Raw genomic sequence first — 24,209 nt, forward strand, 5'->3', positions numbered from 1 at the left:
GCTGATGGATTGATCTATACGAAATGTTAGCACGTTTCTACTGGTTTGAAGCGATGAGGGCTACCACGAAAATATTAATAATAATTGACTACATTGACAAAATGTAGTACAAGATGTAGTAGGTATGAGTAAACAGACAATTATTGAATGATATATCCTACATTTTTGTCAAAAGGCAGAATTCAGGTTCTGATCTTGTCATTTGAGTAACGCAATCAGAACTTGCTCTTCCATTCAACCATACTTGCCGTGAGATAGTGCTGGGTTCCAAAACCCTGCAAAACAAACTTAAAATTCTTAAAACAAGGCACTAGAATAGCTGTTTAAGTGTTGAACTGTCATCTTAACCTCTCACCCTCCAGCGTCTTCTGACGGCCTCGCCGATGGTGGCCTTCATTCACCGGAAATTTTATGTTGAATTTGAGAACTCGTCTAGAGATATAATAAATGTATGGCAAGTGACATATTCATTAATTATTTGGCAACACTGTCGTATGGAAAAGTTAAAAGTTCAGGTTATCTAGAAACTAAACGCCATTGTTAAACTATTGTGTCTTCTTTATTTTGTTACAATATTTTTGTTTGTTAATGGACATTGAACAAGGTTTAGTGCAAGTGCATAAATTAGTGTAATAGTGGTAGTGATTGTGACTATTTTCCAAGAACTGAAATTAACCAAAAGACTAGTCAATGTCAGCAGGCGTGTCAGATCAGGTAAATTCAAAACAGTTTTGACACATAATTTGGAGAATGAAATAACATTTTTCCAATTATAATAACCATAATTAACACAATATCGTTTCATTTTCATATGGATCCATCAGCGGATGAAAGGACAGGGAAATCAAGGTATGTTTCAATTCATTCATTATGTTTGGACAAAATTTTTCACAACCCCTCTCAGCTCTAGTGCTACTGAAAATAATTAATCCCAGAATAGGTAGATAATGAAAGGATGAAGCGGAGTTTCAAATGGAATAATTTCTACTGGACTATTTCATGAGTTCTTTATGAAACATACTAAATTCCATTTCCATAATTATTCTCTCCTTGGGTGTAAAACTGCCGTGTTTGTAGCAAATACTTGTTTTGAATAACTTCAATAATAAATAAGAAACACAAAGACAACGTTTTGTTTAATAATATTGTTTGAAAATTTAGTCAGATCAATTATTAAGTGTTTTTATGATGTAAAACTTAATTTCCTTAACTGGATTTTCGTAAACCAAAGCAAATAATTTTAGCAATTGAATATGTAGCGAAGTATGATACTATTTTTATTGTACAATATAGTGTCCAATGGCCCTAAAGAACAGTTAGGTGGGGGAGAAGGAGCAAGTGGCTCTGAGGAATTTGAACCATGGAGAAATCAACAACAAAATACTGCCCCTCATACTGCTTACGGTGCTTCAGTTCCGATTTCGAGTGCAACCGACATTTACAATATGGGCACAGCAGGTATGTTTTGTTGGCTTGTCTTTGTGTTTTTTCGTGCTCATCTTTAAGTTTTCTGCCTCCCAACAGAGTTTATAAGGACCATTTTTCATATCTCCCATCAACCCAATAACTTTTCATTTATAATGTTGTTTCTACATCTTTTATCTAACCTTTTTATTCTTTCAGTATTTTTTCATTCAAACACTCAATTTTTTCATCTTTACTCTACCTTCACATAGTTTTACCAATGGTTTTTCCTAATTCTATTCTGTTGAATGGCTCTGAAATTGAAACTACGTAATTTTATATTATTTTGATTTGTCCGATTGTGTTAATTTCGTTTTTCTATTTCTTATTTATCCTTTCATTAATGGACAAAGTTACTGAATCAGTCGTGATTGCTTACAGTACTTATAACATAATGTACAAAGATTTAAGTACCTAACAACCTTGTGCACAAGGAAATCTGAAATTGAAAAGAGGTTGGAAACTGAAAGTGTATTGCTTATGTGCTTATATAAGTGTATTAGTTATAATGAATAACATTAGTAAGAGATTTAAAAAAAATCCTACTATTTATATCACATCCTTATACCTACCATATTTTTATAGAATTATTATTAATAGCTAATGATTGAGGTAGCTTTTCATAAAATCAGAAAACCTCGACATCAAAAATATTATTACACTGGTTACAATCTTACAAAACATTTTTAGTTAGTTACAGTAAATAGTTGAATTATATTAACTTTCAGGTAATTGAACCTCATCGTGTTGCTGGTGCTTTTAGAACAAAGAAACTTTATAAATTAGAAATGAGTGACATACCACGACCAAAAATGCAGTATTACAGAATATTTGAAATATATATAGAAAAAATGTAGCTCTGCGTTAAATATACGAGGGATTTGTCAATTTTTTCTTTCAGTTAAGCCTGCAACATTACATATCACACTGAAAGTAAATTACCGGTACTTCTAATGTTAAAAAATGTATGTAATTGTACAATATCAATTAATAACTGACTATTATAATAAAGGATATCAACTAAACATATTCAAAATATTTTACAGTGAGCTACATTTGAAGTTGCAGTGGAAGTATCCACACAGTGATCTTCCCAGATATTTTTGGGAATATCATTTATATACATGGTATTTCTCAATAGCTTAATCACCAAAAGTAAAGTCCTTCAAGACATATGTTCATATGAAGATTTTTATCAAAATTGACCCAAAAATAACCCTCCGTGAATCGTCGTATGTTATTAAGAAATACTATACCTGATACCTGGAGGTGTTATCTCTTATAAATTTCTGTGTGCCTCATTTTAGAACTAGAAGTACAAAATCTTTTTACAGCCGACTGGCCAAAACCAATTTGTACCTCAAGTCACCTATCTTTAGCATTTGCAATAATTTCAATTTAATTTCCAATTTATGTGAATCAATTTTGATTAAATTTTATTTTATTATATTATAATTTTGATATTCATTTCCTCAAATTGTAACATTAACATACTTAGTTAATCCTATAAATGGTTTTCATCTGTTGGGTAATAAGGGCTATTATTATTATAAACTGATACGTCAAGAAGACTACTTTAACCACGCCACTGAAGATGACATATATTTAAACTTACTGGAGTTTTACATTTCTTTTCACTGTAGGTTACTACGGCAGTGGAGGCACTTATCCATATCAGGCATATGGAGTGGGAGATGGAACCTGGTCAAACGGAACAGATCCAATGACTTTTCTGAGCGGATATCCCCACGATTCCTATTCCATGGACGGTGAGTTTTATGTGATGGTGAAATCAATGGAAATATAAAGGTTTTATGCTTGTACTACACCTAAGGAAACATCAACAGTAAAAATCAGAGAGGAGAGTGCTATTTTTTCATGTATTCTCTCTCTGCGCTCAGTTTGCAGCAGTTTTATGCTGATAACACGTTAGACTGATAAAACAGTCAGAGCAAATAGAAATCGTCTGTTTTTCAACATAAAATCACTGTTCAGAAATGGAAAATGTTTTTTTTTCAGGCATGTTCGGTCCATCAACCCCCTTTTCAAACCCGACAGCCTTCGCAGGTCAACCGTCTTCCTTCAATTATTTCCACAGCAACGGAGATTACAACACGTGGGGAAGTCAGTTAGGAGGCCAACGCAAATACGACGACTACTACAGAGATCAGCAAAACATGTATACACAAGCAATTCCGGACTCAGCTTTGAAAAGTGTCGAACAAGCCATGCAGAATTTAGGTATATTGAGAATATCATGTCACACTCAGAAGCAGTTCATGTTCGTTAGAAATGAACCCATAAAATGAGAAATACAGAGCTTTATAGCACTTGATCACTACGAGAGAAAGTTGAATTTATAAATGGTCTTACTTGTTCTGATATTAATCATTACATGGACTCGATTTGTTTTTCAAAATTTTACAGTTGAATCTATTTTTTGATAAACTTTATGATATTGTCTACGCCTTATTACAAAGACTTTTATGCATCAATCGTTGTTTTTTCCAAAATTTTAGAACGATTGATGCATGAACGATTGACCGATTATTTGGAAAACAATAATCTTTTATATAATGATCAGTATGGTTTTCGCAGGTCTAGAGATGAAGGGGCAGCCGTAATGGATACCATTTCAAAAGTTCAAACTGAAATTGACAAATCATAAAAAATGTTGCCACATGTCTTTAGATTTGTGTAAAGCATTTGATACTGTACATCATGATATATTGATCTCAGAACTTAACACTTTTGGCATTAGAGGGAATATAGTTCATTGGTTTGTAAATTATATGAGTGACAGACAGAATTATATGAGTGACATAAGAATTAAAAAAAGTTTGATAGGTATAAATTTAGGGGTACCGCAAGGATTTATTCTTGTTCCATTCCTTTTTCTAACATACAATTAACTTATCGTGATGATATAAACGAGCCACACTATAATACACGTTAAGCTAACTTGATCAGACTTTCCCTGCCCACAACAACAATGGAGAAGGACTCATTGATATACAATGGAATAAAGATGTACAACAAAATTCCCATATACTCGAAGAGTTATTCTTTGAATATTAAGCGACATTCTGATTGATAAAGCCTTTTATAGTTTAGATGAATTTTACAAAGACAACTCTTTTTATGAATTATAGTTCACTACTGTATGTCACTATAATATACCATATTTTTTGTAAGGAGATTTTTTGAATTTTAAATTGTATAGCATTTATTTTGTTTCGTAAAAATGTGTTTGACACCCTATTTTATATAAAAGGGCTTTTAGGAATTACTTTTATACTACTTTGACATAGTTCATAATCGTTTGTCAACAAGAACTTTTTGTTAGGACAATAAACGTATTTCTCTCTCTCTCTCTATTAACAAACTTACCTCTGAAGGGGTCAGTTAAATTATTTGCTGATGATACAACCAGTATATACTCTTTGGATAACTTCGACAAAATTCATGATGATATGAAAACAGACATGAAAAAAAATTTAGGTTGGCCTCAAGAGAATAAATCCACCTTTAAATTTTCAAAAATGTTCGTATATTCTATTCAAAATCAGGAACTATATTGCTCTTGAATTGAAGGGGTTATATTTTAGGAGTGATGCTTTTTGGGAAAGTTTTTGGCTTTCTACTACTCCATCTTGTATCAATATATTCCTCATATTTTTGAAAAATATTTATTTCAGTCTAATATACTCAAAACTGCATAATCTTATTTCTATTTGGGGATCAGCCAATAAATCCACAATGAAACCTTAGAAATCTTTACAAAACAAAACTATTAAATGTATATATAAATTATCGTACTTAGAACTAACAGTGAGTTTGTATAAACAAAAAAATTATTAGATTTGAACACAGTATACAAACAAATAATTTGTTGTTTCATTCATTCAATAACAAATAAATCAAAAATTTCAAACATAAATTTCATAGAAATCAATAATACTCATAGTCATAACACTAGACAAACAAAATTATTAGCAGTTAGTAATTTTAAATCTAATTTTGAACAGAAATCAATTTATATTGATGGAATTATAATATATAATACATTTCCTGAAGAAATGAAAATGTAAAACTGGTCTAAAATTTAAATAGCAATTGAAAAAGTATTAAAGAATTGAGTTGGAAATACAGGATTATATGATTTTCATGAAACCAGAATCATCTAAATATTTTTATATTAATTATGGATAATTTCACATTTGACTGTTTGCCCATATTGATTATTCTACTTGTGTTTTCTTATTCAATTATTACAAAAAAAATGTTTTTAATACCAATTCACAAACTTAATGTTCACTGCTCATATTAATTATTTGTGTTTTCTTGTTCAATATTTCAGACACAACAATTATATACCGGTATTTTCGCCTGATTTTGGTATCGTTTGGTACCTATGTAAGCTAAAAGGAAACACACTTATTCAAATGCAACATTCTGTATATTCACCTAGCAGTGGAAGTTCTGATAATATTTACCAATTATTGATAAGGCGAGTTTTCAGATTAATTTCTAGAAAGTTTCTTCCTTTGATCTACTAGGGGTACAGATGAAGGAATAAATACAAAGCATACAAAACTAGCAAAAGTTGGGATGACTATCTGATATTTTCCAATATTAGAGCTCAGTGCAAATCAGCTTGCAAAGTAGGTTATGAAAATTACATTAAAACAGTTGAAAATAACATAGCATCTAACACTAAATATTTTTGGAATTTTGTGAATACCAAACGGAAAAATAATGGCTTACCTGAGACTATGTATTGTGATAATTTGACTTACGACAATGGTAATGATATTGCAAATGCATTCGCACAACAGTTTCAATTTGTGTACAAGCCTGATACTGTTGATGAAATTCCAACCTTCACCACTGATAAGACTGTGGAAATGAATAGTTGTGCAATTAGTTTGGAAATTATTTGTAATAAATTATCTCAATTGGATCCATATAAAGGTCCAGGACCTGACGGTATTACAACAATGTTATTGAAAAATTGTAGATTTACTCTGACAAAACCACTATTTTTGCTTTTTACAGCTTCACTCAGTCTAGGTGAGGTCCCTCTTGTATGGAAATCGAGTTACATAACGCCTATATATAAGTCTGGAGACAGAGCAAACATAAAAAATTTTCGCCCCATTAGCATATTGAGTGCTATACCTAAATTGATGGAAAGCATCATATGCGATAATATAAAGACCCCTCTGAATCAGGTTATAATTGATGAGCAACATGGTTTTTGCCAGGGAAAATCGACCAATACTAATTTGTTGCTCTACTCTCAGTATATCTTAAATGCTTTGGAGAAAAAACAGCAAGTGGATGTGATATACACAGATTTTTCCAAAACATTTGACACAGTGAATCACAGGAAAGTATTAATGTTTGCTGATGACTTGAAAATATTCAAAACCATTGTATCCACAGTTGACTACGAAAATATTCAGAATGACATTACATCTTTTACTGAATGGTGTGTAGACAATGATATGGACGCGTGTCTAAATGCAAAAGTATGTCTTTTTCTAGATCACTTACTCATTACAACAATATGTATACTATAGCAGGCAAACTATTAGAATCGGTGAAATCCATACGAGATCTTGGTGTAGTGGTGGATGTCAAAATGGATTTTCACCTGCAGTATGAACAGATCTCTAGCAAAGCAATGAAAATGTTAGGCTTTCTATGCAGGACTACAAAAGACTTCACCAACATTAATTCTATCAAGTTATTGTATTTCGCTTTGGTTAGATCGATTACAGAATATTGTAGCTGTGTTTGGTCACCAACTTATGAAATTCATAAGTACACTATAGAAAAAGTACAAAACAAATTTATAAAATATATTGCCTTTAAGTTGTCTATACCTCTCAGTAATCACTCTTTTTCAGAAATTCGGTCTGTAACTGGTTTACCGAAACTTAGTTTACGCAGAGAACATATAGATATTATATTCCTTCATAAGTTGCTTAATTTTAGAATTAATTGCTCAACTCTTCTTGCCCAAGTAAATCTTCATGTTCCCTCTAGAAAAACACGAAATAATCTAACCTTTGCAATAGATTACCATAGGTGTAACTATGGAATGCATTCTCCTCTATCAAGAATAGTCATAAACGGGAATAATACAAAATTCGATCTCTTTCATATTTCCGAGGATATTCTTAGAAATAAGTTAAGATATACTTATTCTTAAATTGCTTGTATCTGTCATTTACTTTTATTCTCGCTTCATTTCAATTCTCTACTATAACTGTTTAAATTATTACTTATAATTAAATTAGATACGATTTGTGTTAACAATCTGATATTTGTATAACTTATATTAAATGGGAGTTACCCGTGAATAAATAAATAAATAAATACTAAAAATATTTCGAAAATATTCAGTTGTTCAATATCAATGATTTAATTTTTTTTGATAGATTTGAAAAGCTCCATGGATTCCAAAGAATCACTTGGCCAACCTAAAAAAACGACATGGGCAAGTATAGCTAGCCAGCCTGCAAAACCTCAGCTGTCCATCCAGAATCAGGGCCTGAAGAAGAAAGGGCCCGGCATGCCTCCAGGTCCCATAATACCTGGCAAGCACAACATGGACATTGGTACGTGGGATACCAATAAAAGTACTCCTCCTCAATTACCAATTGTTAATAATGCACCTAAGAGTGTAGTGGCTTCTGCCATTGCTGTAAGACCTGGTTGGAATGGACCACCGGCCAATAGGCAAGCTCCCCCCGCTCCTAGGCCTCCACAGCATCCAATGCAGAACTATCAGCCCCAAGGAATGATGCCTCCACATATGCCACCTCAAGTGAGCATGCCTACCGGAGGACATATTCAGGTGAGTGGTGTTGATAAAGGTTATAATATCTATATGAATTAGAAACAGGTTAAAAAAATCCACAGATGCATACAATTATTCAATGACAGCTTGATACTCGATTTTGTCCGTGTTGGTTAGTGTCAACAGATGAACAAAGAAATTCACTAGCTTTCATTGACGAGTGATGCCATGTTTATGTTGAGGTCGGAAACTTTTCAGATCAGCCTCGTATGTAGTAGTAGACTTTATTTTAGGAATCCTAATGTACAATATATAGTTATGCATAAATAAATAATTTATAAACGTATATAATTTTACAGTACGTCATGTATTATTTGAATTGAAGGAGTTATATTTTTAGGAGTGATTAATTTTTGGGAAAGAAAGTTTTTGGCTTTCTACTACTCCGTCTTGATACAAAAAAATGTGGGAATCTTCCAAAGAAAGGAAGGAAGTTTATCAATTTTAAAATAAGTAACTCTATACATGGATGTGTAGATCATCCAAAGAAGCAATTTTCAGACACAAACTGGAAGAAAGCCCTCCTGAAACAGCTACTTTCATATGAATTATAAAAAAATATAATTTGATATATTCCAATAACAACTTTTTGAATACTTTTAAGGAATTTACATGTTTTATTTCATCAGGTAACTTATTGAAGCTATCTAGACCTTTAAAGAACAATGAATTCATTCCACTCTTATAGTTTGTATTTTCTTGTGTTATATGAATGAATGTCACTATTTCGAACTAAATATCTGCTAAGATAGGCTGGTTGTATCCCACTTGTGATTTTAAAAATAAAAATCATGCTCAAATAATACAGTCTTTTATGAACCGGCTACCACTGTAGAGTATTCAACATAGATTCAATAGGGGTATACTGGTTGCATCTCAAAATGATTCTCATACCTCGATTTTGAAGTTTCTGCAACTGTCCCATTTGATTTTGGTTGAATAGATACATCAGTGTGGCACAGTAGTCAGTGTGGCCTTATTATGCAGTTGTAACATGTTAGTCAAGCAAAGGTTGATAAAGATTTTGAAATTCTATAGAAAATATACATTTTCTTACATATATTTCTAATGATATATTCAGCATGCTTATTCAAATTTAATTGATTGTCTATAATAAATCCTAGGTACTTAATTTCATTTACAATTGTGAGTTGATTATTGAATATGCTGATATCAACGTCGTTAGTATCAACTTTTCTTTGATTTGAATTTGATGTAAAATCATTGCCTTAGATTTATTGATATTCAATTTGAGTTTATACACTTGTAGATATAATTCGATGTTCTTTAAAGATATATTTATGTTTTGTACAGCTTCTTTTAAATCACAGTTTTTTGTATATACAAGGGTATCATCAGCAAATGAATTAATGTGGTGTGAACCAGGTACATAGTTGATATCATTTATATAAATAATGAATACCAGTGGTCCCAAAACACCGCCTTGTGGTACACCTATGTCATTTATAATTTGATCTGACATTACATCACAAATTTTAGTCCTTTGACTTCTTTGCTCAAGATAATTATCTAACCAATTGCACCATAATACTTCAGTTTATTGATTGAAGTTTTCCTATTGATTGTTTCAAAGACACGTTTGAAATCTAGAAATATAGTAACAATATATTCTTTCCTATCAATACTTTTTTTCCACTTTGTAACTGTTAGATGTAACGCTGTTTCTCATGAGTAATTCTTGTTAAAAGCAGACTGATTTTCGATGAGAAAATTATATTCATTACAGTATGTAACTAGTTGTTCATATACTGCCAGTTCCAGTACTTTTTCGAGTGTTGGAAGACTGTTAATTGGATGAAAATTACTTGCATCACTTGTATTATTAATTTTCGTAATTTGAGTGACTGTACTAACTTTGTACTGGTTTGGAAACAGTCCTGTGTACAAGGAAGTATTTATAAAGTTCAATATTATATGCCTAGACACATCGAAAGTTTCTTTTAAGAATTTGCTATTGATAATTTCACTTTTATCTACTTTATCAAGAGAAAAAGTTATCTTGTGTAAAGTTATCATGTTTATTTTTTTTAATTGACTCAACCTATTGTTTATGGGTTCATAGTTATTCAGTGTCCATATCTCATCACAATATATACTATTTTCTATTTCAATTACACTGTTTACAAAATATTCATTGAAATTATGTGCAATCTCTAGTGGATTATCACATATTTTTTTACCATTATTATTTTCAAATATAATTATCTTTATATTATGTGATTCCACTAGTTTGACTAGTTGTTTTAGATATTTCCACATAATTTTAGGATCTTTTTTATTTTCATCAATTCTATTTTACAAATATTCTTTTTCTTTTAAAGTATTAACATAAGTGTTTTGAATTTATATTGTTGTCATTTTTGTTATCTTTCAGCGGTTGCACATTTTTGATATATTTTCAGTCATAGAATGGTACTTGATTTGACTTAATTTGTATTTGCTTTTCAGGTGTTATTCTGTCCACAATTACAGTAACTTTTGTTTCTATTTCATCCAATATTTCATTCACATTGGTTGTATTCAAGTTCCAGTTAACAGAGAGATGTTTTAAATGTCAATAAATGAAAGTTAATTTATATGAGTAAAATATAAATATGTGTAAACAAAAACACAAATTTCAATATATGTTATGACACTGTAGGCTTTTCATGAATCTACCCTTATATTATGTCTGTTGTCTAGAAAGCAATTCCAAATATATTTGGAACTTTGGTGTACACGCAAGCAAAATTTCTTCAGATTGATTAAAGTAGCACTTACTATTCTCATAGGCATGCAGGTGATATCAATTATTCACAAGAACCATATGAGGAGTCAATATAAATGAAAATTGTTTTCAAACTTGAATTGAGTATCCTCAAAATTTAATGAAATAATTTTGAAAGTCATTTTTAAGAAGCGGCTCAGCAGTTTTAACCTCCTTTTTTTTATTATTTTTCAGACTCTTCCAAAATTATTTCATATGTAGGTGTTTTCTGAAATTCTTTTATTAATTAATAATAATTCTTACCAGGGAATGATACCCCCACCGATGCCTATGATGGTTGCAACTACCGCGGCCCCCCACCACCCCGTTCTCGACGAACTGAAGGGTAAAAACAATTACAACCCCACGGATTTTGACCTGACCGCTCCAAACGCCAGGTTCTTTGTAATAAAGTCATATTCGGAAGACGACATCCACAGGAGCATCAAGTATGAAATATGGTGCAGTACTGAACACGGAAATAAACGCTTGGATCAGGCCTACAAGGAACGGGAGGGAAACGGTGCAATTTATTTATTTTTTTCTGTGAACGGTTCTGGACACTTTTGTGGGATGGCTCAAATGGTCTCTGCCCTAGATTACAACTCCAATAGTTCAGTGTGGTCGCAAGATAAGTGGAAAGGGCAGTTCAAGGTATGCATTCAAAATAATGATAATAATATTCATTGACCTGTATCGTTACAAAGCGTATATGTGGTGAGTCGCAAACTCGGTCACATATGAGAGTTAGACAATAGTAATCATACATATAAATTCAAAAATATCAGTGTTTTCACAGCATTTCAATGAAATAAAGTAATAAATACTTGTATACACATGAACCATATACATATAAAAGATATAGTTTTCTTCTTGAAGATCACCATTTGAAAATTTTTGAAAATCACAGTAGCATTTCTCTAATAACAAGGCTTTAACTTTGTATGATTAAAAGATTTTGTTTCTATGGGAGCAGCTGTCAAAACTTAATGAGTCAAGTTTTCACAATTCAAAAAAGAGCAGTGAGATTCTTTACCAGAGCTAGAATCCAAGATTCCTGTGAGCCCTTTCAATCAGAAAGTTAACCTGCTACAATTTCGAAAAAGAGTAAAAAAACTTCTGCTAGATAAAGCTTATTGAAGTATCGAGGAATTTCTTTCGGATGACTTCGCAACTTATAATTACAACATATAAAATTTTTTATCATATACTTTTACCATAGACTTTTTGAAGTGTGCTTGAGCCATATTGTTTTAATTTTTGACCTTTATTTCAATGTTTCAGATTGTTTTAGTTCTTAAGCCTGCTTTGTCAACAAAACCTAAACTTTTATGATAATAAAGCATTTCTGACTGTGAATCTGATTCTGGTAGTTTATTATGGAATGGGAGGGCATTTTTATGAGGGGGCTTTTTTGGAATGTCGTTGAATGCTTTGGAATTTTTAATGATTTGTTATAGTTGTTATCGTGTCTTTGTCCTACACTATAATACTGATAATTTGCTATATTCTGTCTAGCAAACTGCATTTTTCTATATAATTTAAATTGAAAATCAATCTTTTTGATCAGTTTTGGAAAAACAATAACTCCTTACAAGTTTTGGGCTGAGCCCCACACCACAATATTATAGTTGATATGTGAGTATGCCATAGCATAATAAATGCTTCATTAACTTATTTTTACGATTTTTTTAAAATTTTATTTTATATATTTTTTCCTTAAACCTAGCTTGGATTACTGTTATATACATATGTGTGAACTTGTTAATTATTTTGTAAAAAATAGGCATTGACGTAAATAAATTGATGAATAAATAAATGTTTCCACAGAGTAGAAAAAATCTTGAATCTAGTGTAGGTTGTTTTTCATTTGATTGATATTGAAATAGGCTTTGTTTGATGTATTTTTTAGGCTTGTTATTCAAACAATAGATTCAACGCATTGAATTCACTCCTAGATATATACTTGATGAAAACCCATAACGTATTTACTGTTTTTTTACCGAAAGTCTTCTATCTGATCAACAAACGATTCAATCCAAGAATATCAAAGATAAACGAGATTCCTGAGCATCCGTTTCCTTTTTTTTTTATTTATACAAGTCAATTGCAAACTTCAAGTTTTTCAATTCATTTTAATAATGAATTTGTGGCCATTCCGAATTAAAAGCTACGAACAACATAAATATCAGAAAGAACTGTGACATGTCAATATTAATTTCGTGGAACATTTAGGTACGCTGGGTGTATGTAAAGGATGTTCCTAATGTTCAGCTTCGCCACATTCGCTTAGAGAATAACGACAACAAGCCTGTGACCAACTCCAGAGATACGCAGGAGGTACCGCATCCAAAAGGAGTTCAGGTGCTGCGCATCATGCATTCCTACAGGCATTCTACTTCGATATTTGATGACTTCATACATTATGAAAAACGTCAAGAAGAAGAAGATAGCCGTAAACAGCCAGTTGTTAAGGAAATGGGAGGCCACGAAGGGGGAGGTCGGGACCATAGAGATAGGGGAGATCACAGAGGAGGTAGAAATCATGACAGGGATGGTGACAGTCATCGTTCCGGTGGACACAGGAATAATGATCACCATGGAGGGGGACACAAAGTGAGTATATACACATCGATTTCCTCTGAAACATTTTGATATTGTTACCCACAGAATTGAATATTGGAAAAACGTAAAAGGTCACTTTAGTGATGAAACAGTTAACCAAATTCCAGAATGTAAATTCAGTAAGACTGTTGATTTATGTAGTTATAGCGTTGATATTAAAGAAATAATCGATCCAGTCATGTCATTACCTTGGAAATTTTCTACAGGTCCTGATGGAATTCCGCTATTCCTGATCAAAAAATGTATTTTTACCCTGATCAAACCAATTCACATGATATTCAATATTTCCTTGAAATCGTCCATCTTTCCAGATTATTGTAAAAACAGTTTTTTGAAACCTATTTATAAAAGTGGATCACATAATGGTATAAAAAAATTATCGAGCGGTCTGTAATCAATCAGAATTACCCAAATTATTGTTCAATTGTTAGATCAATAATCGAATACAATTCCACAATTTGGTGCCCTTCGTATCATGTGGATATGGATATGCTTGAAAGTGTTCAAAATAAGTTTTTAAGGTACTCTGCATATAAACTGGGATATCATATTGGTGAATATGACTATAAAATTATATTGGACATTCTTAACTTGAATACTCTGGCTGATAGAAGATTAGAATCAGATCTAACACTAATTCATAAAATAATCAATTCCCCGGGATTTGTCAAACTTATAACTTTGAATGTGAATCCAAGGAGAACAAGAAATTCGGAAATCTTCAAAGTACCCTTTTGTCGCACCAACTATGGCCGGAATGAATCTGTAGGTAGAATTTTGAGACTTGCAAATAATACAATGTAGATTTAGAATTTTTTCATTCTTCTTTGGAAACATTTAAAAAGATTGTGAGAAGATTGTAATTCATTAACTTATTTTGACGATTTTTTTAAAATTTTATTTTATATATTTTTTCCTTAAACCTAGCTTGGATTACTGTTATATACATATGTGTGAACTTGTTAATTATTTTGTAAAAAATAGGCATTGACGTAAATAAATTGATGAATAAATAAATGTTTCTACAGAGTAGAAAAATCTTGAATCTAGTGAGCAATTAAATATGACAAATATGTTAAAGTATGTAGTTTTTTAAGAAATACTCAGAAAACCCATTTGCTCCACTAGTCAATTCACTTTTTAGAAAAGAAACAACTTTATTTATTTAGTATTATATGTCCTAATATAAAATAGTAACTGGTTCACAAATTCAATTTTATTGTTATCTATAGCCAGATTGAGTTGGTTTGAGTTGATTTTTTTTGTATTTGAGTGGTTTGGTTATGATCATTGTCTGATCATTTTGTTACCTTGATTTTCATTTTGTTAATGTTGAAATACACACATCGGAAAAGTCTATTTTTATAACATACTAAATATCATAAAAATAAATGCATGAGTTCGTTTAATTTCGATTAAATTGGTACACTCGACCACCCTGTAGATTTCTATGGGTTGAACAAAGCCTGCAAAAACGGTAACTAATCTTTTATCAAGTTTTTTTACAAACTGTAGGTTTTCGGCTAAAATGAATAATCTGAAAGTGTCGAGTTTGTACATTCTATGCAGTTCTTGCTCAGCAATTAAACTGGAAATATTGTGCTTTAACATGGAACGCCATCACTTACCATTGGCTGAGATGAATAGAGCTGTAGGGCTTCTTCAAGGTGGCATGCGACAAAATGATGTAGCTCTTCGTTTGGGGGTCTCCCAAAGTGTTATCAGTCGATTGTGGCGGCGTTTCCGTGAAACTGGCAGTCCAGCCGAACAACATCCAGGGCGAGGACGCGCTACAACTGCAGTTCAAGACCGATTTTTGGTCTTAACCGCAAGAAGACAACCGACAATCACAGCACCTGAGTTGGTTAACGTGTTGCAGCAGACGCACCAGGTAACCATTGGTCGTGATACTGTCAGAAATCGACTGCATGAAGCAGATGTCCACAACAGAAGGCCACTTAGATGTCCACCTTTGTCGAGAGGCAATCGCGGTAGAAGATTCGAGTGGTGTCAAGAACATCAAAACTGGGATGCAAATGATTGGGCCACAGTTTTGTTTACAGACGAATCCAGATATGGATTTCATCCAGATTCTCGTCGAGTAAGACTGTGGAGACGACCTGGAAATAATGAACGTTTGAGACACGTCCAGGAAGTCCACACATACAGAGGTGGTACAGTAATGCTATGGGGCGGAATCATGATCGGCGGCAGAACCGATCTCATTTTTCCAAATCGCTCCCTCACAGCTCGACAGTACCTCGACACCATTCTTCTACCTATCGTCCGTCCGTTTGCTGGTGCTGTTGGTGAAAACTTCCACCTAATGCACGATAATGCTCGTCCACATGTCGCGCGTCTAGTGACTGACTGGCTCACCAACGAAGGAGTTGATTTATTGCCATGGCCAGCCCAATCACCGGACCTGAATCCCATCGAGCATGTGTGGGACATGCTTCAACGAAGAATTACTCCGCATATGGGGAACATTCACACAACGTTTCAATTGAGAGAGCTTTCAATCGCTGAATGGGTAAATGTACCTCAACAAGACATTGACAATCTCATTTTGTCGATGCACGATAGATGTAGGGCCGTAATAAACCAGCGTGGAGGCCATACTTTGTACTGATTCCAATTTTTTTTGTATTATGATTTTTTTTCGGGGTGCCAAAGAAGAGCCATATTTTTTTTAGTTTTGCTTATATGCGCACTCAGTATTTTTGACCATTTAATAAATTTTGTTGTAAGTTACATTCGTTTAATAATCACCCGTCAACTTTTTTTTTCCTAAAGCGATCTAAAAAAAAATATTGCCATTTTTAAAAATATCCTTAGACTTTTCCGATGTGTGTATATTTGTTATTTTGATAGAGAATTTTTCATTTTTGTTGACAGTACCATGCAGATCATTGCCCGAGATTGACAGTAAGGTGTCATCTGCAAATAGATTGAGAAAGTAACACTCATGAAAGTGTATATCACTGATATAGCATAGGAATAATAAGGGACCCAAGACACTTTCCTTTGGTTCAGTTTTCAGACTAAATATTCAGTTTGAAATATTCACAAGTAACTGGTTTAGTGATCCAAGAACAGGATAATTTTTTTTCGAAAAAACAATTGTTTCCTTGTCAACGTTTCAAATTGAATTAAAATATTCTTCAGGAGCTTTTTAGTGTTGAAAATATAACTATATTGAAAACTTCAGACATACTAAATACACAATAAAAATAAATAACACTAAAATAATAACATATTCGAGACAACAATACTACACAAAGACATGACACAAATGAAATTCATTGGTTTGTTTCATGTCTTTGCCATGCCGTGTCTTAGAAGTTTGATTTTTAGTTTAAGTGATTTTAATAAATTATCATTGTTAATTATGTCTGTTGATTGCAGGATCGTGGTGATAACAACCGGGGACGTGGTGGACGAGGAGGCCGCAACTAAAAACTACCTTTCTGCAATTCATGAATTCAAGAAACAAACCATTTATGTGGCTGCTTTCTACTAGCGTATTATTCAGTTAATGGCTTGTTGAAGTATATTTCATGAACACCTAACAGATTCGGTTGATTTGCATGTCGTTAGAAAATTGGTAGGCACCAAGTATTTTTTATTGTATGGTTCTATTCTCCGTAATCAGTTGCTAATACCCTGCTTTTGATTAAATCCCGTCGGTCAGTTCATGAGACTTCTCTGCGTGGCTAAAATTTCTACTATAATTTGTACGTGTGGGTTCTTTCAAACTCTTTTAAAAATAGTTAAAAAGTTTAAAAGGTATATGGATTATAGTAAAATAGTTGTATATTAACAAACTAAGTAGCTCACTCTTCGGATCGGGCCTTTCAGAATCGGATAATAAATAAAGAATAGTGCAGTGTTTCGTTTTGCTGGTGTGACGGACCTAATAAATTAAATTGTAATATAATGAACGGACGATGCGAATAGTTAAATTTAAAATAAAGTGTTGATTTTTCTGGACTAATTTAACATTCAGTGCTTGAGGTTTGCGGAAAATAGTGGACTGTGAAACATCTCCGTAAAATACAACTGAACTTAAGATGTATAAGTGATTATAACAATTTCAGAACTAGGTGACAAATTGGCTGCATTTAGTTGATGATGAACACTGACATTTGTTTGTATTTGTTACAGTTTTACCAAATGTTTTTCAATTTTCTAATCTTATATCAGATTATATGAACTGTGTGCACCTTTAGAATATTCGTTGAGATTTTATAGTTTAACATAGGACTACTGAATCGTAAGCATGCCCTGTTCACAATTTTATTCTTTCAACTTACCAAAATATTTGTATATAGTCTAGTTCAGAAGCTCCGTTTCATATAAATTCCTGTTCGTCTTTGAAAATTACGATTGAGGTGTAACTCGATTTGTAATTTCAAAAATATTGCAGATATTTAGAAATGAAAACATATAAGCAATAATCCTTCAGCACTAAATTTTCATCACAATTTTTCTCTTAATTGTTTTTATCCATTACAATTTTTGCCAAATTGAAGGTTTACATAAAAACTGATCATTTTAAAAGCTGAAGAGATTTTAGAAGGTTTTAGTTAAGATTTCCCGAAAAAAAAAAATTAATTTTCCCTTCATTTATGAACAATCTAAATGTTCTTGTGATGCACTGTTTGGAATCTTTGGTTAATGAATATTACTGAAGACCTATCTCCAGTAGGGGAGACTGGGGCAAGATGAGATAGCTAAGACAAAACTCGTTATACAAGGAAAATTAAACTCTTTAATAACATTCTTTAACAAAAGAGGTAACCATTATACATTTCTCTCTTATAATTAAACGTTGTAGCATGCAAAATCACAGAACTTTTTTTGGCAAATAATGAAAAAATAAACTCGGCAAATTTCCCGTTTTGCCCCATAACGCCGCACACGCCGCAGATGACCCAACCTTCGGTTGAATCTGAGTATAAGTACCCACAATAGATGAAAGCACAGTCATCATCCTCTTCTTGGGATGAACTATCTTCCGATTCAGTTTCTTTTTTGCACCTTTTGGTTTGACGCTTTTTCTGCAGGTTTTCCTTGTCAGTTGTCTTTTTAATCTTCTTTGCAGTTTTTTTTCCAGGTTTCTTTATTGGTTTTTTACCTTTTTCAGTCACTTGATTATCACAACATAGAAAATGTTAATTCAATCACAAGTGCGGGGCAAAACGGGATAGTATCTCATTATGCCCCGATTATCTTGCCCCGATCCACACGTAGGTAAAAAAGATGACGCAATTCTAACCTCAAACTTTACCGGCGAAAAAATCTGGTTTGAATTTAATGTTTTGGATTACTATAATAAGCTCGGGATTGAAATAATACATTAGCACAGGTACTTACATGTCTGTACATCAGTTTTGAATCAAATATCACGTAAAAACAATTGCAATATCACTTTTTTCTCTCTGCAACGCAAAAACGAGTTCTAACCTGTTCGCTCTGCTTGGACACACTAGCGGAGGGTGAAGTTCGTGCAAATGGCGCTGTCGCCGCTCCAAACACGATTATTATTCACGCACACAAGCTTACTTGCCGTGCTGCCCCGAACTTCATCTTGCCCCGTCTCCCCTAATATTCTTTAATCAAAATGTTGATTAATCAATCTTTTTTTTTCAAATGGCCCTTGGTTTTTTTTATTTTTCCGTATTCGAAAACCTAACTGCAAAAATCTATGAGTTACGTTTCATCAAATGAAAAATCAATTATATATTTTTTCAGCAATGAAAATAATACATTTCAGACAAAATAATTCTATAATATTGACATTTATAGGGGAAAAATGAAAATTTGATTAACAAATCTATTTCTCATTTATTTGTAACAATTTCTTAAAAAATAATAATGAAAAATATATTATTAACATCTCTTACTGTTCATTAATGAATGAAAAATTAAATTATTTCAGCGAAGATGTTATTAAAAGTCGTCAAATAGCTCCAAAAAAGGAAAAAACCATGCTCCAATTTTAAAAGTTATCCAAGTTTTTATGTAACGCCTTCAATTTGGGAAAAATTGTCAAAAGTATAATTAAGAGTAAAATTGCTACATAATTTTTGTGCTGGAGAATTATTGTTTAATTAAGTACCTCATTTTTTTTTTATATTCATATATAATGTACTGACTTTTTTTTGTTGAAGCTACCAATTTGGATATTGTGTGCGTGAACCACCCGTTCTTACCTGTATTTCCATTGCTCGATCGAAACTATAAATATTGGTCCTTCAGTTTATTTACTTGCATTCTTCAATAATGAATTGAAAGTGTATTGATTCTTTGGTAAATAAATATATTATTATAAGATGAAACTTTTTTTGCAGTAAATTTTTTGTTCACGAGTTTTTTTTTATTCAGAGAATATCTGCGGTAGTGTTTGAGATATTTGCTAAAATCAAACCCCTGTTTTTTTTTGCTAATGTTTATAACTTTTAAACTGAATGCAAGAGCAACTTGGCACAAACCTGAATTGATCTGCGCGTAGTTACTAATCAAATAAAACCTCAATCATAATTTTTGTTCAAGGCAAAAATTTCGTGAAATAACTCCTACGAACTAGACTAATGTACATCCTTCGAAACGAACGGCCTACAAAAATATCATTTTGATCATGTGATGAGAGAGTTACGTACAATTTCCTGTGAGAACAATTTCCTTTATAACACAGTTGCTATCTCTACGTAACCTGGATTTCTGGAAGAAATGCTTGTGAAAATTTGAATGAAAAAGTTTTAAAAATTATTTCCAACAAAACTTTTACAGATCTAGTCAACTGTGTGCGCTTAACCATCTTTCCTGATTGAATGTAGGAATATCAAAAAAAAGTTGCAATAAAAGTGTTTGTGAAGACTTTGTTCTTACATCAAAATGGATTATTCCATGAAAAATAATTTGAATTGTGAAACTCATTTGTTTTTTATGGAATTAAAGAAAGTAACTTTTCTACTTTTGAATTTTCATTCAAAATAAATGTTTCGACTGTTAGTTGACTAATTTTACACATTGTTTTTGTGAACTTCGACAGAAATAACTTGATCAAAATCAGTTACCTAACAATCTGTAATTATTGAAGTAGGTAGGTAGTTACTTATATTTTCTCACTGTTGATTTGTAAAACAATAATGTATATAAGTGTGATACTAGTGATTGAATGGACTTGTAAAATTTTAAGGGGAAATATCCTTTAATTTTAGTGTAAATTGTTGGTGTTTCCGTAAGGAACAAATCGACAAAATGTTATCTGTTATGTAAGTTAAGTTATCGAATTGGAACATGGCATGTTATATTTGGATGTCTCATTGTACACTGTGCCTAACATGTTAGACTGATGCACTCACACAAGTGCATTGTTGGTTATACTGATTGAATTGTGTGATCCGAGAAGTGGGCATTTGTTGATAGCTACATCAATAAACCATCAATATTATCATCTTTCAGGTCTCGTTTCAGTTTCATTTCTCCTCTTCAATAGTCACCCTCAAAACATTGTTTAAATATATAATTTTTTCGGTCTGACAGCAGCTGATTGGTTCTTTCTACTTAGTTGATCAACTGCTATCTGTAGTGATGGTTCGAGTCCAATAGCTGGAAGATTGATTTTCACTGCAGATCATCCAACTCTCACCAAAGGTTGCATATTAAAAAGTAGTACCTCGTTGATCCCTATCGTGCACAACATTCGCGACCACTGGTTAATGGAAATATACACTATAACACTTTGTTTTCTCCAAGATTATGACCAGAAACAACTATTGATTGTAGAGGTACACTTTTGCAAATTGAGAACAAGTCAAATTTCATTTAAAGTCAGCTTTTTCCTTTGCTATCACCTTCTTTATTGATAATTCCAGATTTATCAATGACCTTGTAGAAATTTAAGTATTATTACTACTATCAACTGAAGATTAGGTTCAGATTGTCAAAAATCAATGAAGTTATGAGGATAGCCTCAAAGATAACAGAAATTATTCACATAGTTCTTCGTCAGAAATATAGTTACCCAAATCAAAAAAAACTTTATTTTAAAATGATTCGCTAAAATACTCTTCCAAACTATAATAGGGTCTATCAACAAGTAGGTTCTTCACCGCCTTTTTGAAATGAATGTTGCTTAAATTTGCAGATCTCATCTCTAATGGTAAATTATTGAACAATTTACCACCATTGTAGTATATGGAATCCTTGATTAAATTCGAAGTTGGGAAGTCTAAAGGTATAATTCCTATTGCGAGTAGCATAAGGAGTAGAAGCAAAGTTGAACTTTGATTTATGTTTATAAATAAGGCAAACTGTCTCTAAGATAAAAAGTGCGATGACTGTTAACATTTTATTGGCAGTGAACAAATTCCTGCACAATTCTCTGGGTTTAACTTCACAGAGACATCTAAGTGCCCTCTTCTGTAATATCAATACAGAAGAGAGAAGGGATGAGTCGCATGCTCCCCAAAAAGGTATTCCATAACGTAGTCGAGATTCAACAAGTGCATGGTAAACGGTCTTTGCGACATGAAAACCCAACTCATTTGAAACCACTCTAACTGCATAACATCCTGAGGAGATCTTACTCTTCAGTTGTTTAAGGTGCTCATCAAATTTCAGCCTATTATCAATGAATACACCGAGAAACCTTGTATTTAATTTATTTTGTAATACGTCAGCGAACATTTGAATGATATTATGTTCGTTTTGGATGCATTTAAAGAGAGTAAATTTGCATCACACCAGCTCTTCACCTTCTTCAAGTCGGATGATATTATTTTAGTTAGCTCCATTGAGTTTTTTTCTTTCCACAATATTGTAGTATCATCCGCGAATAGAGTGAAACTACCAGATATGTTAATCATAGATATGTCATTCATATGAAACAGAATAGGGCCTAACACAGAGCCCTGTGGTACACCAGATTCAATGGCCCTGTTCTCCGAGAGTTCCGTTGTCCTCACCATTTGACTCCGACCTGAAAGGTACGATTCGAACCAAGTGTTCGTTACACCTCTACATCCATATTTATGAAGTTTTGTTAATAAAATGTTATGATTAACGCAATCAAACGCCTTTGAAATATCGTAAAAAATTGCGGCGGCTACTTCACCAGCATTCAATTCAGAGTAAATTTCATATAAAAAAGAGAAGATAGCATCATTTGTATCTTTTTCCTCTTGAAACCCAAACTGGTTTTTGCTTATAATACAGTGCAGTTTTAAGAATTCATCAAAATGTACTTTGACTAATTTCTCAATAATTTTTGCTAAAGTCGGTATTAAAGAAATAGGACGCAGATTGGAGAAATTATCTAAAACACCACCTTTATGTATTGGAATGACAACGGAAGTTTTCAGGGAAGAAGGAAATAAGCCAGATCTGAATGAGGTATTAATAAGGGCGACCAAAGTTTCTAGAGCATTGAATGGTAAATTCAAAAGAATCTTAACGTAAATATCATCATATCCGGCCGTGTTTTTGTTCTCAATGTCATGAAGTGTTTTGAACAATTCATTAAGGTCAGTGTCATATAAAATAAGACTGTCATGAATTTTTATATTGTCTAAGTTGATCAATGGATCATATGGAGCATGAATTGTTCTACTCAACTGTTTAGCAATAGAACAGTAAAACTCATTTATTATATTAGGATTGAGTTTAAAATAACTGATAGTAGTAAGGACACAATCCTTGTCTACTTCATGATTTATAAATAATGTGATATTTCCACTGATGAAAACGTGAACAATAATCCATCACATCCAAACCTGCCATATTCCCTCAGTTATGTCTACTCTCACAGAATGTTTTTTTTTTCTCATATTTCTTTGCCCAAGGAAAACAATCAAAAATAGCTTTGTAATAAATAAATCAACCTAATTTCTATTTCATTCGGAGAATAAAAACCAACAACGCAGGGAAATTACAATCCATAGATTTGGACAAAGTATATATTTACTTATTTAGTCAATGGGCTATGCATGAAGACAGGCAGTGAACAAATATAAAGAAATGAACTTTAAATGTTCAAGCCCGTCTCGGATATAATCGAACGCCATTCGTGGTATTAGCCAGTGGAGTAGTTGTTTTCAGGCGTCAGTCCATTCAACCTACTGTGTAGGTATATCCGAGACGGGCTTGAACATTATAAGTTCATTTCTTTAAATTTGTTTACTGCCTGTCTTCAAGCATAGCCCACTGACTAATAAAGTTTTTCTTTCTTATTCAGAGGAATCGGGCAAATTTCGGATATGCAGTTGATTAGTACCTCGTCCACTAGATGGAGTGACATTTTTGTTGTTCCTTCCAACTTAAGAAGAGGAATGAAACACTCTAAAAGTTTGTGAAGATCAAATCCTGAGGTGTAGTTTTTGAAATTACTATAGATCTTCATCAAGTAACGGCTGAATCAATCAGAAAAATACTCTAAAAGAATTTCGATTTTCAATTATGGAATATCATTGACTG

The 24,209-nt window shown here is 32.5% G+C and overlaps 1 protein-coding gene across 1 annotated transcript; it reads left to right on the forward strand.

The window, feature by feature from the left end:
• Positions 1 to 470: 470 nt before the first annotated feature.
• Positions 471 to 21,196, forward strand: Ythdf (YTH domain-containing family protein). Its single transcript, XM_023158335.2, has 9 exons — positions 471 to 714; positions 825 to 849; positions 1,294 to 1,458; positions 3,108 to 3,233; positions 3,484 to 3,705; positions 7,914 to 8,332; positions 11,370 to 11,756; positions 13,338 to 13,718; positions 17,136 to 21,196. The coding sequence occupies exons 1-9, from the start codon at positions 691 to 693 to the stop codon at positions 17,184 to 17,186; spliced, it is 1,800 nt and encodes a 599-aa protein (XP_023014103.2). The 5' UTR covers positions 471 to 690; the 3' UTR covers positions 17,187 to 21,196.
• The last annotated feature ends 3,013 nt before the right edge of the window (positions 21,197 to 24,209 follow it).

Source organism: Leptinotarsa decemlineata, unplaced genomic scaffold, assembly GCF_025532065.1.
Source record: "Leptinotarsa decemlineata unplaced genomic scaffold, Ldec_3_MD MMD2_tig00000882_RagTag_RagTag, whole genome shotgun sequence".
In the NCBI taxonomy this organism is placed as follows: Eukaryota; Metazoa; Arthropoda; class Insecta; order Coleoptera; family Chrysomelidae; genus Leptinotarsa; species Leptinotarsa decemlineata.